This window comes from Topomyia yanbarensis, chromosome 3 (genome assembly GCF_030247195.1).
Source record: "Topomyia yanbarensis strain Yona2022 chromosome 3, ASM3024719v1, whole genome shotgun sequence".
NCBI lineage: Eukaryota > Metazoa > Arthropoda > Insecta > Diptera > Culicidae > Topomyia > Topomyia yanbarensis.
In genome coordinates, this window is record NC_080672.1 from 64844215 (window position 1) to 64864555 (window position 20341).

At 37.8% G+C, this 20341-nt stretch overlaps 1 protein-coding gene across 1 annotated transcript in view; it reads left to right on the plus strand.

The window, feature by feature from the left end:
• The window catches only part of LOC131694087 (cAMP-dependent protein kinase catalytic subunit PRKX), a 215859-nt gene that overhangs the window by 41410 nt on the left and 154108 nt on the right, over positions 1–20341 (plus strand). Inside the window, exon 3 of the mRNA XM_058982463.1 lies at positions 1466–1770. Coding sequence (XP_058838446.1) covers positions 1466–1770 — 305 coding nt within the window. The remainder of the gene's footprint in view (positions 1–1465; positions 1771–20341) is intronic.

Below are 20341 nucleotides of genomic sequence, written 5' to 3' on the forward strand. Positions count from 1 at the left end.
TAGATGTACAAAAGAAGCAGACTAATGAAGTAGAATAGAAAAAACACATGTAACATGCAATCAAACTACTTTAACATGTCTGAATGCAGCAAATGTTGTTTATTTACCATTAACGACAATTGCATTTCGTTAGACTTTCATCATGCTATGCTGGCCGGGAATGGATGATTCACGTGCGTCGGTAAATTAATTGTGCCTTAATTTATCTAATCCGACTTTCCCGAATGAACAAAATTGAATGCACAAGTTGAACACCGGAATATACGCCAATTCTGCATCCATTGCCTTACCCAACTGTCACAAATACTCAGACGAACACATACACAGTTAGACATACGACTAGCACATAACAATTGTACACTAGTACTACAAACTACAATTGTTACAAAACGACAACTAATAGGTTTCTACTTATGTATTTATTAAAGTAAAATAATTATTAAATTAATTTAATTAGCCTATGCACGATGACAAAATCGACCGATAAATGGACACACAGTGACCCCCACTGTGAGCCCCGTCCACGAATAGCGCCATCAAACTGTGTAACAATGTTTGCAAACACGGCACACAGCAAAAGTCAATCCACGTAGACCCGGCAGTCGGCCACACCACCGCGCACAGACTAGTGGTTGAGTGTTAGTATGCGCAGGTGCAGAGTATGAAAAAACAGAAAACATAAAAAAGACGCATAAGCTTTCTCGGTCTCCTCGATGCATCGAGGTGTAATGCAATAACCATCTTAAAGCAATTGGCTGTCAGAGATTCTGTAGCACTTATGCACGCAATATGCTTGATGATGTTTGCAATACCGTCAAACCCCTCAACCTTGGGAGGGGAAAACGTGAATATAAATTACGAATATTGTGACTAAAACCCGGAAATCATGAACATAAATCGTGCTACTCTGCCAAGAAAACCCGATATTAAGCTCATGAATAAAGTATCACAGTAACGTGATGAGAAATTACGAAAATCGCGAGTAAGCTCCTGAAATCATAACCATCGTTTTAGTTGATAAACTATAAACCAGTGTATCACAAAGTATGAACAAGAATCATAACAAAAACTGTCCAGGGAACAACCACAGTAACGCAACCAAAACTTGTAATGTAACGCCATGTTCATTTTTGCGCGAACTAGTTTTTTTTAGAAACAAGCATAGTTTCACGAATACGAGGATTATTATTCATGATTACAGGAAATTGGTCACGATTTTCGTACATCCCTTAGTTCGCGAAATCGTAATTTTTTGTTCATGAATTTATGAACGGGTTATTTCCGTGCAGTTCTATAATTTGTGATGTGTTATGTGAAACTTGTCCACATAGATCCTGTCGTTCATAAGCCCCCCTTAGCAAACTTACCATCGGTACAAAGACCATTCTGATAAGAAGCTAACAAATTGTTGGAATACAATTATGATTTCATTTAATATAATATCCTTCCTTTCTCTCAATTTCAGAGTGATACAACCAGACGACGAAAACGACGACGACGAGGACGAAATCGACGAAGACGACATTGACGAGGACGAAGACCGGGAGGACGCCAAAGACGACGCCCGACGTCGCACTGGACAGAACAAAGACAGTATCGCAAAGAATGGCCGACACAGGGACGCTTCCAGTGACGATGATACTCGCGACAGTGGCGATAGTGATGATGAGTCTGACGATACTTCTGATAAGAACAATAATATCGGCGGAATTCGTGGCAAACATCCGAAGGAGTATGATCTGGACGATTTTCAGATATTGAAGACCATAGGTAAGTTAATTTATGGTACAATCTAATTTATTGAAACCGATTTTATAAACTTCCGCTCAGATGGTGCATGGTTTAACGTTCCGATCTGTTCATTAGTGGCCACCCAAAGGATGCCTCCAGTTAAAATTAGTGTTTATCGGAAACCCATAAAGTATATATCTGCAACCGATGCAGTCGGAAAAGTTAAAGTCATCCCATAAACTGTATCTACGTGATGCATGTATTTTACCCATAAAATAACTGAGCTCCTTGATGGTTTACTTGGTTAGGTACATTATTATTGACTGCTGCGTCCTGCGGTACAGTTCCTAGAGGCAGCACATCTGGTGCAACCGCACGTTTCGATCGTTCGCCGACGCCAACGCCAAATTTATGATTGCAACATTTTTTTTCCGGAAAATATTCCTACCTAATTGGTTTACTCAGTGCACGGCCGAATGCAAGACATCTGTTGCGAGATGTTTTCCTGCCGGGTTGTTTGAACTGTAGGTTTATAAACATGTAGCTATGTACGTACGTACGTACGCTGGAAGTTTGGCCACTCCGAGATCTCTCGCCTGTGTCGAGGTCGCCGCAGAGTGTTGACTCGATTGTGTAGACTGGTCAGCGTCATAATAAACAGATGAGAGAAAAAAAAGATTTTCCAATCGCACCTTCGGTGCACGTGTGGGGAACAGTGCGATTTTTATACGTTTTTCTTTCGCTCTCAATCCAAACACGATGATGGAAGAAATTGGTTAGTTCGAGACGATGGCCGGAAGACCTTAGAGGGGAGTATGGAGAATGGTTAGTTTGTTTTGAACTGTTTTATTGCTCATTCTTCCTAACAGGTGAGTCCTAACAGGTGTAAAAATATTGTTACTGCTATTTTCAAGTTCAACCCTACGTCAATCCCCTCAAATCTCTGTAACCCTGATGCCGTTATCGACGTACAACTACTAGTAGAAAAGCTTGGAGGTCACTAAAAAGTCGGAAAATTAAAATTTATCTGATATTTAGGTTGGCGCACGCTATCGGATCAGGTGAGATGATCCGACACGCAAAGTGGGTGTTTTTTTGTTTACTCTAATATGGCTACACTTCCATCCATGGTCGATAAAGAACGTCCATTGGAGGGCGTTGTAGTGGTGATGCCCGGATTTTTCCACAGTTTACTCGAAAATGTAGCATCTGTTTCGGATTTTTCATTTTCGTAGGTTTCTCGCAGCTCACAGACGCTGAAATGTGGTAACTCTACGAACATATAAAGCTGTCAAACGTTATGACCTAGTTCTAGTTCACAGGTTCTATAATCTACTCTTAATCCCCTTTAACCATATCTCACGCTAATCCACCGTGGTTTGTGGGGCAACCTTCGTCAAAACATTGCGGTTTAGTTTCGAACCGAAAAACAAGGCGGAATCCCTACGCAGCAAATCTCAGCACTCCGTCAAAAGATCTTCATCTCGGCCGGCGAAATCCCGGCACCGAACCACCCACCCGGTTTGTGCTTTGAACTTACATCTATAGTATGTAAAGTTTCATCCTTCCAAAAATATCGTGCACAATTTCACGATGTTACCGCTGTCGGCGATGATGACTTTCGCCTTGATGTTGTTGGAGTAATCGCACGGAATCGGACACGACACGTTAGTATATTTTTATCACCGTTGGCTGTTGGCTGATGCCGCGAAACCACGAAATATCGCACACAGTGCGCTTCACTAATAAAAACATGTGATGCGAAAAAAAGGGGAGAAAGTCCAGCGGGGGTGGATACACGGCCGCACGGAGCACTGAAGTGGACAGTGTTCTTCCAAGTGGAGTGATAGATGGCAGAGAAGAAAAATCATCTACTCTTCTGGCGAGATGATCAATCAGAATGCTGTAGAACACGAGAGTGGGTTCGATTGCATAGACAAGTGGATGCGATTTGGATGCGCAACTAAAACAACATCACGACGCAAATTAATTGTACCCAAATGAGAGAATTTCGCATTTGCATTTTCACTGCCACTAAATATGTAATCTACTATACAAGCCATCGTTGTGATAATCTATCAAATCGGTTCATCATTTCTCAAACAACTATTTTGATGAATTTAGTGGTTTATGGCTTGAATTCTTTCCGAATTATAGCTCACCGAAACAATTCGGAGTTGAATCGATTCAACTCCGAATTGTTTCGGTGAGCTATAATTTGGAAAGAATTCAAGCCATAAACCACCAAATTCATCAAAATAGTTGTTTGAGAAATGATGAACCGATTTGATAGATTATCACAACGATGGCTTGTATAGTACATTACATATTTAGTGGTAAGTATTATCAGCTTGGCCGTTCTCGCACAAAAAAAATGTTTCCAAAATCTGCGAAAAAGTGCCACAAAAAAACAGGACCATGAAATTCATGTGTTTTATAATTATGTTCAATTTCAAGTCAGTAATGCCTATATAATACTTTTATTAGTGGCTTTATCTGTTTTTGTTTTGTGAACTTCAATCACGGTTTCCGCCATGTCCTTGCCAAATCGATTATCTGTACGTGAACTAGTTCACAATTTTCTGAATGCTATTCATAAAACTAAAGGTTTACTCGTGATTTTATTCATCGATTTAGGAACATTTTTCAGAGTCCGATTATACGACATGTCTTGTCTTCATGATTTATTACATCTTGTCTTCATGATTTATTACATCTTGAACATGATCTGGTTTTCATGGGTGTGAATTAGTTCACAAAATAAAAACATTTTCTTGTGAACTTTTTCAGGAAACACAATATTATTCATGAATCCTTTCAATTATTGTGAAGTGGTTCGTGGTTCCACATATATTAGTGGTGATTCATTATCCGCGCTCGGGAATTAGTTCACAAAATCGGAAAATATCATTCATGTATACATGAATTGGTTCTTGATTCTTAGCGAATTAGTCACGGCTCATCATTCGTACTCGTGAAATAAGTCACACAATCAATAATAATTTTCATGTATTCATGATTTTTTCCTTGATTCACTGTATAATATTTACGACTGCTCATGAAATAATTCACAAAAGCGGAAGATATTACAATAGTTTACAAGAAAAATGAAGCTTCAAGAAAAAGTATTTTTTAGACTGAGTTTGGGTCGCTGAACACGAAAACAATATTCATTTTTTTGTTCAAAGAAGCGATTTTGTGATTTTCTCAAAAAACTCGTTTTTGAGCACTTTTTGTAGTTTTTAGTCAATATTTCGTATCAAAATCATTCAATTAATTCAGCCAATATTCAGGTTGAAAGGGGCCGAGATGGCGTTCCCAAAAACATATAATATGTGTCGATCATATGTAAATTTTTTAGTGCTGCAAGCGACCAAAGTTTGAAAAAAGTGCATTTTTGACCATTTTTAAAAGTTACTCATTTTTAAATGATTTTTTACCGAAAAATATTTTTTTCTTTCGGACATTTTAGAATCTAAGATGACAGATAATTTGTTTACGGTAATTTTAAGCCTAGTATCACTAACATCGGATGGAAAATGTTGATGCTATGGCACATTGAGCGAAATGGAAATTTTATGATTTTAGCGGACCCTGCCCTGGTGCGGCAGTTTAGAGGGTGTAGCACTGGTCTCATAAGCCAGTCGTCAAATATTCGAGTCCCTATCGAGAAGGAGTCTCAGTGGGATCGTAGCACTAGCCACGTAATATTCTGTGAACTGAAAATCTGCTGTGAAGCCTGTTGAAGCAGAAGGCGAAAATTCCTTTAATTCGTAAAATATGTACTCATCACAGACAAAACAAAAATTTTCCAACGATATTTTCACATTTGAAAAAGAGCACTTAGTTGTACAATGAAATATCCAAAACCATTCAAATGCCGCAGGATGGATGGATGCAAGCTCGAGAAGACAGTACCCAACACAAACAATAACTATCAAGTATAGAAGATTATTTCAGCTGAAAGTATGATTGTGCGAAAAATAAAAAGTTACAATTTTTACTCAGTGCTTCATACCATCTACATTTTCATCCGATTTTTGTGACCATTGGCTTAAAATTTATGCAGAAATGAATATTTATTTCATTAGATTCTAAAAGAATTTACTTCTGTCCCTCATTTATTATAAAAAATTACTAGAAATATGCATTTTTTTTAAAAGTTCGAACATTAGACTTTTTTACTATGGTCGATTGTAATCATAATAAATGTACATTTCTCGACAAACATACGATTACGGCTTAAAAGCCAACTATCAAAATTATCTTTGAAAGGAAATTCCGGACAAACCGTTAATGGCTCAACGCAGTTCATAGCAGTTAATGCAAGAGAAAACTTTTTTCTTTTGTTTACTATAAACATCTGTGATTGGCGGGTAACAGTTTGTTTGAAATTTCCTATCAAAGAAAATTTTGACAGTTGGCTTTTATGCCGTAATCATATGTTTGTCGAGATTTGATCTACGCATATTATACATTTTCAGAAACGGCACATCAATACCTTTCGAACTGTTTCGATCGGATTCTATTTGAACAAGATAATTAACAAATATATAAAATAGTGCCCAAAAACACCTTTTTCAAAAAAATCTTGAAAATGCCTCTTTGTAAAATAATGGACTTGGTTTTCGTATTCAGCGATCAAAAATTAACTGAGGAAACACCTTTCTTCTTAGCTTATCGCGATTACCTTAAAATTGTTAAAATCTGTCACATTAGATTCTGAAAATATGAAAAATTATTTTTTTGTAATAAAAAACAGAGCAAAAACAAAAAAGCGGAAGCCAAAGAAAAACTTTTTTTTCAACTCGAACTTCTTAGAAGGAGAAATAGAGTATTATTTTCGTATTCAGCGACCCAAAATTAATCTAGAAAACACTTTCTCGTAACTTCATTTTTCTTGTAAATAAGTGTAATCTTATTTAAGACCAAAAGATATATGTGAAAACAGAGCAACTTTCACTCGGTGCTTAATAACATCACCAGTTTTTGTCGGATTTTCGTGATCTTAGGCTTTAAATTCACGTGAGAAGTTTATCTGTCACATAAGATTTTAAAAGATTTTTTTGCTCATTTATTTTTTTATGAAAAAATCAACTAAAAATTAGTAATTTTACCAAACACTACTTTTTTGACTTTAGTTGCTCTTAACCCTAAATTGTTGATATTTAATCCTAACATGTTATACAATTTGGAATGGGCACATCAATACCATTCGAATGGTGAGTCGTTTGTGTTAATCGGAAGATTTTTTCCTGAGATATTGACCAAAAACTGCAAAAAGTGCTCAAAAACACCTTTTTCAAAAAATCACAAAAACGGATCTTTGAAAAAGAAAATGGATATGATTTTCGTGCTCAGCGACCCAAAATTGACTTAGAAAACACCTTTTTTTCTTAACTTCATGCAATTAACCCAAAATTTGTAATCTAGTGTTATTCATGGATTCGTGAACTTGTTCAAGATTCGTAATACATAATTCACGATCCATGCTGAGTGCTAGTGAGATTTAGAAGATCCATAGCACATGGTCATGAAATTTTCACAAAATTTCTTTTTGGCTTTCTCATATAGAAAGGCTATGCATTTTTTTTGAAAATCGTCAACCTAATCCTAGCCCGGAGGGCCGAGAGTCTTATCTTATTCGACTCAGTTAGGCGAGATTCGGAAAAAAGTCTGAATGTGTGTGTGTATGTATGTATGTGTGTTTCAAAAATGTCACTCATTTTATTCAGAGATGGCTGGACCGATTCGCCTTGCTCTCAAATGAAAGGTACAACCTTCCCATCGGCTGCTATTTAATTTTGTGTCGATTAGAATTCCGGTTCGGGAGTTACGGGTTTAAGAGTATGACCACATAGCCATTTTATTTGCCACTTACGACTGTTCTTGAGTTCATAGAAGTAGGAACTGAATAATGTTCAAAGGAGGGAGTACAGGAAAATTTAAAAATCGAATTTTTATTTTTGTAGCCAAATGTCTTCAAAATGCATAAAATTTCGAGATTTGATATAATCTCGGAAATTTTTTTACAATGCTTGACTTTTTTGGATGTTGGCACATTTTTGCCTTTCTCATATCGAAAGGTTATGCAATCACCCTGAAAATCCTGAACCTATTTTTTTTGGCTGACACAATGTTTCTGGAAATTAACAGGTGCGTAGCTAGGGGTTCTCCCCCTTCACTGATAACTAGGGTTGTGGTACCGGTAATACGTGTACCGATAATCCCGGGAATACCGACCCATTATTGGTACCATAATACCGGTACTGAACAAAAGCCAGTACCGGTATTTTCGGTACCATACAATTTTTTATGAAAAATATGTAGACTCGATAGCGAGGCCCGTTTCCACATATCAGTCTGCAAGGCGATTTTTATTGATTATCTTCTAGATAAACCGTTCAGCTTACGTTTTTGTTGGGAAATGAGGTGGGGTTGTCATAATAATTCTAGAAGTTAAACATTACTAACTCCCGTTGTACTGAACGATATGTTTAAATTCGTGCAGTATTTGGTCGAAATAAAATTGCAACTATCTTTTACTACATTTCAACCCCTCGGCATGATACTGTACCTTGATGTGGTCCGGGGGCTTTTCCACCAAAGCAGTATTACAGTGATGATATCACATAAACTTGGGATACGATTATTTTCTTTTTAGTTAAGCTACATTGTGATCAATTTTAGTACTTAACTTGGCGACCTTTATTATCCACTGCCATGGTCAAATAATATACAATGTGGGTTTAGGGCCCAATTCTCTCTGCAGGCACCTCATTCCAAACGTACAAACGTGGCCTACGCGATAACACGAACCTGGTCACAAATACGAACGCCCGCGATCTCGCCAATATTCAAACACCCCGATTGATTGGGTGAACGTTGGAACCTAAGAACCTAAGCTCGCGCAATCATGAATCGGTCACGTCCGGAAGTCTCCGCCCTTGATCATAGCAGCCCAAATTCATGCCTTTAGTTGGACCACTAGAAATAAAAACTAAACAAGACGTCCACGTGCGATCGTTGAAGAATACGCGAACATGCGAATGGCCACACGCTTATAAAAATAATGTGTCCACGCGAAGTTACACCCTAGCACACGTGACAAAAACGTCCACATACAAACGCTCGAGTCCTTCGCGATCATCCACGCACGACCACACCCACGATCTCGTAAAAAGTATAACACCCTGGTGACTAAGTGAATGGTTTAGCACTTATAAATTAACAATCCCGGTCTCGAGAGTGAACCTCCAAATGCCCGTGTTCGCGCGAAACTACATAAAAATCGAATGCAAAGTCACATACACGCGACAAACAAATATAAAAATGCTTGAGCCCTTCGCGACCATCCACGCAACCTATACTCGCGCTCTTCCAGACATTATAACATCCCGGTGATAATATGAACGTCTCAGCACTTGTAATCACTCAAACGCAGTCTCAAGCGTGAACCTACAGTCCCCGCACTCGCGCATTCATGAATCGTTCGCGTCCGGAAGTCTATCCTCGATTCCAGAAGTCTAGGTCCATGCCTTAATTGAATCAATTAGCTCTATAGTTCCAGTGGGACAACTCTCGAAAAAAATCGGCATATTATTAATACTCAATAACAATACTAACTCTTCTCTTTATTTTTAATTTATTTTCGGTCTCATGCGTTATATTCTTGTGATGACCTTTTCGAGCTCATACATCCAAGAAGAGCAACATTGCTGCCAACAATGATTCTTCTCTGCCATCGGACGTCGCCAGGTTTTAGAACAATGGAGATGTATTCTCATACTCGATGGAATCAGATAAGTAGGAACGATCAACAAACTGCAAGTAGTATATTGCACATTTCTTGTTTTGAAGTATAAAATATTATTCGTATTAAAATATTATTTACAGGCTCCACACATATCTCAACACACACAAATACACAAATGCTTGACAGGTGACTGGGCCAAGTGCATTCACTCGTAGGATCTGTCATTTCGATGATCGCCTCGATTCTACGAAACCAGTGCACAAGTAAGCTGACATAAGCTAGTCTCATCTGGTGAATGCATGTAACCTGGAAACCCCAGACACGACAGGACGAGACGGACAGACTGGACTCGATGGGGCCTAGTTCAGAGTTTTTGAGCATTTTTCAATGCACGGTTATTGACCTAAAAAAAGAAACATTCGGCATGTTATTTTTCCTTTTATTACTGTATCTTGAGTTGGGTTCATACTGATATTCACTAGCACAGTCAATTGCATATTCTCCCATATACATTCACATCCAAAACGTGCAAACGCCCCTAACTTTCGCGATAACACAAACCTGGTCAAAAACGCGAACTTACATTACAATTTCAATCATCCACACACACCTACGCTCGCAATTTCGCCAACACCCCTTTACTTAAGTGAACTTTTCAGCACCTATAACTTTACAACCGCGGTCTCAAGCATTAACCCACCACTCGCGCGATCATAGACCGGCTACGTTCGGAATTCTCTACTCTAATTCAGCCTAGACTCATGCCTTCGGTTGGACCGATTCACTAGACAACACGTTTCTCTACCATACACTGAAAATTAATTATTAGATTCACGGTCCGCGCGCGATCGTTCGAGAATACACGTGAATGTGCGAATGGCAACACGGATCTAAAATCGGATTTATGCACGCAAAGTTGGAGACACGCTGGCATTCATATGCTCGAGCCTTTAGCGATCACACTATTACACAATTAGTAAACGCCCACGCTAACCCAGACAGATATGCATTCCTGGACTCGAACGCTAAAAACAACACCTTCCACGCATACACCACCCAGGACTGAACATTAGATTCATACATACAAAGCAACAAGTAATAATTACAGATATTCGTCTGGCAACCAGGGGAAGTACATCTCAAACGCAGAACTTTTCATTTCAATGATGGCCTTGGATCTGCGTTGCCTGTGTTCAAGGCACCATAGCTTTGTCCGTCAGGTCAAGGATGTATGAAACCCGTTAGCCACCACCCTCGGCCCTAGCTGCCCATAAAGGGATAAAAAAAAACTATCTTTTACTACATTTCAATGAACATCTAGCATAAGAGACGTAAACATTTGTTTTGGTTTTTTTTGGTTAGCGGCATTGATTCCAGTTATTCTCTGGGTGGCGCGTAATAAGACTGTGGCCTAAGTCATGTCTGTATCTGGTTTTGCGCTCTAATCTTTATCTATAAAAGAACGAACAGCGATTTAGTAGCTTACAATTTTAGAGTTGGTAAACGGCTTCGAATGGAGCGATTCGTAATTTTTGGTGATCGGAAAAGTCAGCAAAGCAGGAAATTAGGAGCCTGCAAAGGAGTCGAAACCAATTTACAACAAAGCGATAATACCGAAAGGAAAGGAAAAAGATGCCAACGTACACGTATTTACATTCTCGCTTCGATTTACTGTTGATAATAGGGTTTAATACATTTACCATCTGTTGAAGTCAACGAAAGTGGCACCGAAAGTGAATTCAAAGTGGCCTAGATCTCGAAATAAAAGAAGGTGCTGCATTTTTACCTTCTGCTGCAATAAGACATCAGTTTGAGCATTCAGTTTCACTTTAAAGCGTTTTTCGAATCTTTTGAAAAAAATATTCGAGTACCGGTACTTTACCGGTACTACCGGTGCTGGGTGTTTCAGTACCGCAGTACCGGTTCTCGCCAAAACCCTATTGATAACCCCTCCCTCTTAGATCACCCTCATTACACCACCAACCTATCCATCTGTCTTACCACCCCCTCCCCTCTCCCACATCTTCTTTATACCACCATTGACGAATTTTGCGCCAACTCGAACAAAGGTTGGCAGCACCCTCTCAGATTTTAATGAAACTTTCTGTACATGAGATTTTTGTCACAAAAAGCCACTTTGCATACTTTCTTTTTCCAAAAATGATTTAGACTGTCTTTTGAAAAGGGTCAAACTTTTTTGCCAATTTTTTTCAAATGGCTATAGTCTAAAAATGACAAATCCTACAAAAAATGTTGTTGGAGTGATTTTTAAAAAAATAGTCAATTTTTTGAATAAAAATATTGAAAAAATTCTTCATCGACTTCTACACTAAAAAAACCGATTTTAAAAATTTAAAGTCGATTTACAAAAAACCCCATCTTTGATTTGGATGAAATTTTGTTCCAAGATAGGTAATTATTATGGTTATGGGGTATTATGGTATAAGTCAAGTTAGGCACTTTCAGGGAAAAAGTTATTTGAAAAAAAACTTTTCCTTGTCCAAACTGATTTTTTTCAGTGTATTTTTATCGAAAACTGAACCAATGAAAGTCATAATCATCTCAGAATCCAATTTCCCAACTGTTATATGCAAAAAGTACCAGTAACAAATTTGGTATAGCATCTCGGACTGAACTGGAACGAGGCCGAACGGATTCGTTTAACGGAGATCTGGTACTAGAACACTTAGCGCACGATCAGACAACATGTTTAATATCGCGATAGCCACCACCACAAGCGCAGAGACCGCTCTCCACGACCTCAATACGCCGGAGATGGGCCTTCTACGTATAATGATTGTACATGACCCGAGATATCACCCGATTGAAGTCATGACCCTCATCCATTCTCTTGGACCAAAGTTTGTTGATACCTTTGGGATTCCTGAACTTCCATTGATCCACGAAATTTGCCTATTTTCGAGCGTCCTCCGAGAAGAAATATTTAAACTCGTTGAAGCTACGCGATCTTTCATAAATATAACCTTCTAATGTCTAAATATCCACCTTCTCATTATCATTCTAATCCAAGTGTTCGCCTTGTCATTACCCGGAATTGAGTACTACGAAAGAATTCAAACTAAGGTTATCTGCCATGGTTTTTCAGATAAAAAACTTAAAAACTCCCATGTTTTCTCCAAATATAAATACAAAGAGTGCTTTCCATGCTCCATCCAACGGAGAGCCTCCTGTAACTGTAACGATGTGAGCATGGTCGTTGATAGGTAAATATAAAACCGTCAATTTTGTGTGGAGAATATTAGCAGCACAGCCTTTATCTGATGATCTGTCCGTTAATCTGTTGACGGGCGGGTGCCAATAATCGCGTTTTTCAGCTTTCATCAAGTTTTTCATTTGCATTGGTAGCGTCGCGTATATTGGGAAAAATTCGGGCGATCCGACGTTCAAAAGTCCCCTTCTAAGCAACCTCTGACCATCACTGTTCACGGTTGTTCGCGTCGGGTACTCGTTTCGTCTGACCTTTAATCATAGTGCAAATGCATTGTGTAAAACCTGGGGGAAAATGTTTTTGATGTAGCATATAGAAATTCCTGCGAGTTTCTAAGATTACCGAGACCAGGAACCACTTACTTCGGTTTTATACCAGCACCTTTCAAAGAACACTCTCAGGCCTTTATGAGGAAGCTTAGCAGAGAAAACTGAATGTCCTCTTTCGGCAATTTATAGGATGGCGCACCAGAATTTTCACTGGTCGAAGCAAAGGTTTCTTGAAGGAGCGAACCCCATACTTCGCAATTAAGGCCCCTTCACCATCAATCTCTACTTCCCAGGTCGGTGCATAGACAAGATACTTCTTTGTACACGGCCAAGTGGTATTTAGTTTTATCTCGCATATATCGATGATGTTAAATGGATTATCATTGCCCTCATTCAAGTTTGTTAATATATACCAATACTTTTTGCATGTATCAGGCAACTAACAGTTCAGAAGTTGGATTCTGAGATGATTATGACTTTCATTGGTTTAGTTTTCGATAAAAATACACTGAAACAATAAATTTTGTTTGGACAAGAAATTTTTTTATTCATGTACCTTTTTTTCCTTATATGTGCCCAACTTGAATTTTTGACGGTAGGTAGGGAACATAATTACCTATCTTGGAACCGAATTTCATTCAAATCAAAGCTGTTTTTTTTGCAAATCGACTTTAAATTTTTAAAATCTATTTTTTTAGTGTAGGAGTCAATGAAGATTTTTTTCAATATTTTTATTCCAAAATTTAACTAATTTTGTGCAAATCACTCCTATAACACTTTTTTGTAGGATTTGCCATTTTTAGACTATAGCCGTTTGAATCAAATTTGTGAAAAAAGTTTGACCCTTTTCAAAAGACAGTCTAGATCATTTTTGGAAAAACAAAGCATGCAAAGTGGCTTTCTGTGACAAAGTTCTCATGTACAGAAAGTTTCATTGAAATTTGAGAGGGTGCTGCCAACTCTGAATACGATTTAGCGCGAAATTCGTCTATAAGTACTTAAATCTTTTTAACCCTCCGGAAGTCGCGCTTATGACCCACTGAACGAGCAGTCACTGGTGTGCTAAGACGATTTGGGTAGATTTTCAGAGCAGCGTGCACTCAGTGCACTAGCGGAACTGCCGGAAGGTTAATAATAGAATCTAGAGTTGAGTTAGAAGTAGATAGATAGAAGTTAGATGTTAGCAAAAAAAATAAAACGGCAAAAGTTAGACTAAAATTTGCTTGTTCGTGAATTAACCCTTGATAGTATGTTTAAATTACTTTCACTATAGACAATACTTAAGCTATAGTGTTGTGTTACTATGTGTTAATTGCCGCAAGGTTCTACGGTATCGATTTTGTTGGCTACCGGCGTCGGCGGTAAAACATGATGATGAGTTATGTTCTACCATAGACCATGCGGTAGACTTGGGTGCAACGCCCAACTCCTACTCTGCAGAAGGCAAAGAATTCTTCACATTGTCTTTCGATCATGCCCATATGAGCCTGCCTAGTTCTAGTTTTCCGTTTTAAGTTTATAACTGATTCGCTCTAGAATACCTATCCGTCTTTCAATTTCATTGTTTTCGTTTCTCTTAGTCTCAAATTTGCCGAAAATAGCCAACAAAATCGATACAGCTTAAGCTATAGTTTGGTTTTGCGCTTTGCGAGATTTTCATATTATTTTTGGGTAAGTGGTTCTGAATATATTAAAATCAGAAAATTAACTTGTAATGGTTCGAGATAGAGTTTCACTGTCTTCCAGAAAATCTAAGAACATAAAATTACTTTCAGATATTTTGAAGGAGAAAATTTGTCTCAATATGCCGAAACTCAATAGAGAGTTATATATCCTTTTTTCTAAATATAATTTTTTTTGAGTAAATATTTCAAGATATAATAAAATTTCGTATTTTCCATATTTTGGTGATCTATACTACAAAGCATGCTATTTCATATGACAGCAACGGAATTTAATGTTAAGTGCCCTAATCGAAGACAATGTATTTGAAAAAGTTTTATTTTTTATATAAAAGTTCTCATAACTTTGAAAAGAGAAAAGTTTAGTAGTTAGTGTTTTAAGGCATATTATGTGCCCTAAAATAATCTTCAAGATGTCCAATGGGTTCTTTAATTTAAAATAAAAACTAAAAAAGTTATAGAAATAAAACCGTTTCTAGGAGCACCCTAAAGCTTACATTTTGATTTTTCGTTCAATGGAAAATATAAAAGTTAGAGCGTCCGTGCCTTCAGCAAACTTGTCTAAAATGTATTGTACTACAACTTCATCGAAGATAGTATAGCTCTATCTCGAACCGTTAAAAAGTTCAATTTTAAAAATTGCTGAAATTAGAAACACCCTAGCTTCTGTTTAAACAAAAAGAAGGGCATTGTAAAGCTCATCAACTTTGCCAAACATAGTCATTTAATTTTAGCAAAAAGTTAAAATTCCTGCTAAATTTACATTCTGGACCACTGTGCATAGTACGAAGCGGCGTCCTGGTCACCACTGGACGCTTTTGGTTCAAGACGCGCGCATCAGGTTGAAACCTTTGCATGGCATTATGCATCTTCCCAGAATGCTTCGCGTTGCACTGTACATGTGTACAGGTCTCGAGAATGTATTTCAAGGCTTTATCTGTAGAGACATCACAGACTAATCGTGAGTTATCAAACAATCACAGAAAACGGTGAAAACGAAATTTTTTGGTTAAAATTGTTGAAGTCACGTTTTGGTCCGTCATATTGGAAACGCCATTTTTATTTTTTTTTTATTTTGATACATATTATCTTAAATTCGTGTTTATATAACACAAAGCCTATTTTCTCAATTTTGGTTGAAATGCAACTTATTTTTAGTGGAGGTCGGCCATTAGAGCGGCCATTTTGACTTTTGAAAAATTGACTTCAGATTCGTAATCAGCGATATCCAAAACCCATATTTCCATGCGATTGTTAAAAAATATTGATCTTCTACTACGAATAATTCATCGAAAGTGTTCTCAAAACATCGGCAAAAACTATTTTTTTTCTGAATTCAGGAGAAAGTTGTTTAAAACTATCGTTGCGCGTGAAGAGCACAGTTATGGAATTTGCATTTTGACTTCATCCCATCAGAATCCAATATTAACCTAGTTACATGACTAAGCTAGCATCTGATTGACACTAGCTCCAAAAAACGGAGACACAATTTGTGTTCCTAAGCTAACCCCTAGTGTAGCGTGATGTCCTGCAGAAAAGGGGCACATCACCGGGATAGGCCTAATCTGCAGGGTTCATTATTTATTCGAGAGTGAAGAGTCCGATCTGTGTTGTGATTGTTTTGTTATTTTTTTCTAATTTCCTATCTTTTCGTTCAGCCCCCTCCCCCCTCTCTTAACCTTCGACCAGAAAAATGATGATATGATAAGGCAAGTTGAAAATCTCCGAACGTTCCGCTCGAGCCGAATTATTTTTATTCTCTTGAATTAGGAAAATGTTGCATGTAAAAAGAAGTGTGCAATTTAATATGGGTCAGTGATATGACAAAACATGTCACACGTCTAATGTGATTTTTATCCCCACATCAGCGTAAGTGTCACGCTTCGGTTTTACGGCCGGTCTTTGTATTCGCGATGCTCTTACCTACTTGTTTGTTTGGGTTCTAAACCGAACAACGCCACGTTGGATGAATACTTAAAACCATTTTATTACGCTGTTTACATGGTTTAAATCCTCCACTTGTCTGTGAGTCACCGTCAACCTTTTCACGCCAGAGAGATTGATTCTGGCACCGGTTGGATCCGCAATTACGATCATTCCTCGTAGTTTCTACCCCAGTACTAATTACACGCAAGTGAACGAGAGGAAAATGTGTCAATGTTCCTGACACTTGACGGCATCCCACGTGAGTTCGGAACGACAACGCAGTTTAAGACCGCCACAGAGTAAAGTGTTCAGAATAGAATGTTCCTTCGCAAAACGAATTCACAGTTCCATTGGTCAAAGGTGAATTGGCATTTCGTCATCGTTGCCGACGTGTTCGAAGCCAATAAAAATCTGAAATGTACAAATGCCTCGTGTTGTCATACTTGCCACAATCCATAAAAATTGGCTGTCGCGCACCGGACTAGAGTAAAGTTTCTCAATTCATATATTATTGGCGGCTCGCGAGTGAGCGAATACGTGTCCATCAGTGATCGGCACAGCACGCACGGGTGACACGGAGTCTAGCGCGATATTGCCTCGGAGTCTGGTTCACAGCAGGGTAGATACGGCTGGGTTTCATCAAAATGTTTGCTGTCAAGAAAGGGACCAGTTACTGAAATTACGGTTTCGTATCTGACGAGTAGTTTTCGTCAGCCAGACAGGTTTCAATTTTGAGAAATTTTGTACATATTTTTGATCGATATAGTCCAAGGTGAGAGCATGTGGATGATGTGTAAAGGGTATTCTACATCAAGTTTCACCGGGCTAATTCGATCATTTACCTCTTTTACGAATTGTGAAATCGATAATAACTATTATCCATCGTATTTCTTTTCGATAACCCATTCTGCCCCGCGGGCTTACGCTTTACTTTCTTTCATGTCGACCCCTTCTGCTTACATAAATACGGCAATCTATCAAAATCGCACCTTATTTCGGCAAACTCTTTATGGACCTTTCTGGCTGTTTTCGACCAGCATACAATTATTCACACTTTACGTAACCGTCGTTGTATGTTGGGAGGTTCCGTTTGACACGATCCCCTCGGGGATATCGGAAAACCGGTCCTGGAGGATAGTACAAAAGTACAAAAAGAACACACGCATTTATCGGAAACACCAGTCACTTTCACAATACGTTGAACAAATTTCTTTTGGTGCGCTGCTCGCTGAGATAATGGAGCCGAAGCTGAGTGCATCGAGGGAACAATAAAAAATCTTTTATGTACAACATAAAAGATAAAATAATCATGTTCAATGTGCATTGTACATACAAGTGAGTACGCCTCATTCCCCGCGGTGGTGGACAATGAATGAAACCGAAAGCTGGTTTGTTGTGACCATCGACCGGGTCAGGGGAAATTCAATCAACCAGATTGTAGTCTCGAAGGGAATCTCGGTGGGAGTTTTTTTTTGGAATCGATTATGTGATGTGTATGCCCTGAGATATGGAGAGCTTGATTGTTCATTCAAATGATGAATTAGTGTTTCAAAGTAGACGACAATGAAATTCGATCATCTTCGATTCGATTGTGTCCGGTTGATGATTCTTCATATTTTCAATCGGTAATCAAGATTTGTATGCCAAAATTATCTGAGAATGTGTTGCTAACTACCCTGGGACAGCTTAGCGAAATTTTTTTTTATTTCAACACAATTTAATTGGTTGGATTATACTGCAACTTCTAGCACTACAGTTCTGTAACTCGTTCTCAGAAAGTTTTGCAGTATAAAATACAGTAACCGAACAAAAAAAAAATTGAAATTAATGCACGTAGAAATGTCTACGCCCTTTAAAAAAATGTCCTTGCGTCAAAATAATCTTACTGATTGTGGAAAATGTTTAGTCTTCCATGCCGGTGAAATGTGTAAAGTTTCATAGTTTACGAAATCATGAAATATTATTCACGTATTCGTGAACTGGTTCATGATTCCTAATACGTTAGTCACAATCCAATATCCGTACTCGTAAAATAGTTCACGATATCATAAAATATTATTCATGTATTCGTGAACTGTTTCATGATTTCTAGTGCAGCTGCAAGCGAGTAATAAGTACGAGCTTTAGATATAAAAATACTATTAGGACCTCGAATATCGTTATTCATTTGATAAGATTTATTGTGATGTCTGGACAAAAAACGAAAACTGCGCTTTGAACACCAAATAGTGTGCGTGATAAAGTTCACAGAACAAGATATCGCGAATCCGTCACATTTTCATAATCCAGTTCATATTGTCACGTTATTCCGAGTAGAAAAACCGATAGGTACCAAAAAATAACACATCATGGTAAAGAGAAGAGAATTCTGAATATCATGATAAAACTGCTGATATCATGAACATTAGTCACATTACTCTTCGTGTCCAATTTGAAAGTAATATGTAAAATAAAATATCACGATACTATAACAGAGATCCAGAAATCATGAACACAAATAACACAACTCGTAACAAAACTATTTAAAATCGTGCCTAAGATCCTGATGACTAAAATATCACGATAACATGAACAGAAGTTACAAAAAACTAAGATCCAGAAAGCATGAACATGAATCACTCTATTCATGACTAAAATATCACGATAACGTGAATAGAAATTACGAAAATCGCGACTAAGATCCTGAAATCATGAACTTTAATCCCGCTAGTCTGACAGAAAAATCCGACAATAAACTCATGTATAAAAGAGCACCGTCACGTGATGGGAAATCATAAGAATCGCAAATAAGCTCTTGAAATTATGAACAACGTTTGACTGTCGGCTGTGCATTCCCAAATCATGAACAAGAATCACAACAAAAACGAAACATGTCCAGGGAAGAACAACAGTAACCCAACCAAACATTCTAATGTAACGCCATGTATATATTCGGGATGAACTAGTTTTTTGAAAACACAAATAGTTTCATGAATACGAGGTTTATTATTCATAATTTTAGGAACTTGGTCACGGTTTTCGTAAATCGTTCAGTTCACGAAATCGTGACCTTTTGTTCATGAATTTATGGACGAATTTCTTTCCGTGTAGGCCCCATTCGAAACTAACTCAGTCATCTATTCATTAAAAGTTTAATACCTTTTTGCAAGAAAGTTGAATTGATTTGCGTTTTTTTTATTCAAATCGTTTATTTGATAAGGCACGTTGCGTTAGCTTAAAGGTGCCAATTTTGTTTTGTTTTACATTTTAAATTGCTTAAAACTAGGGGATTACATATTGATTTTTTTTTAAAATGAAACAAATGCGATTTTATAGCTATCTTATATATCTACACAAGGGGATAATATTATTTTCGTAAGATTAGGGGGGTCATTTAGTTTTTGTGGCAATATGGTTTGACATTTTTATCAGTGAGATAATTGGAGCAAATAATGTTTAACTAAGGGGGACAATTTTTTACGACTAACTTAAGACTAGGAATAACTAGAGGACATGATTGAATTTTGTAAAGATTCGTAATTATAGTTATTTTTGTGGGTAGTAGAGTTGGGCATTTTCAACGAGATTATATAATATAATAGTTAAAACTAGAAGAGACAAGAAGAGCTAAATGCTTCGTGATGATATTGGGGGGGGGGTAGGGGTGTTACTTCTGGGTATAAGAGTCAGGGGAGGGAGGGTAGACAAAGATGGCAGGGAGAGAAAATTATTTCAGTTTCAGGCATCGTGAGATCAACGGATGGATCAC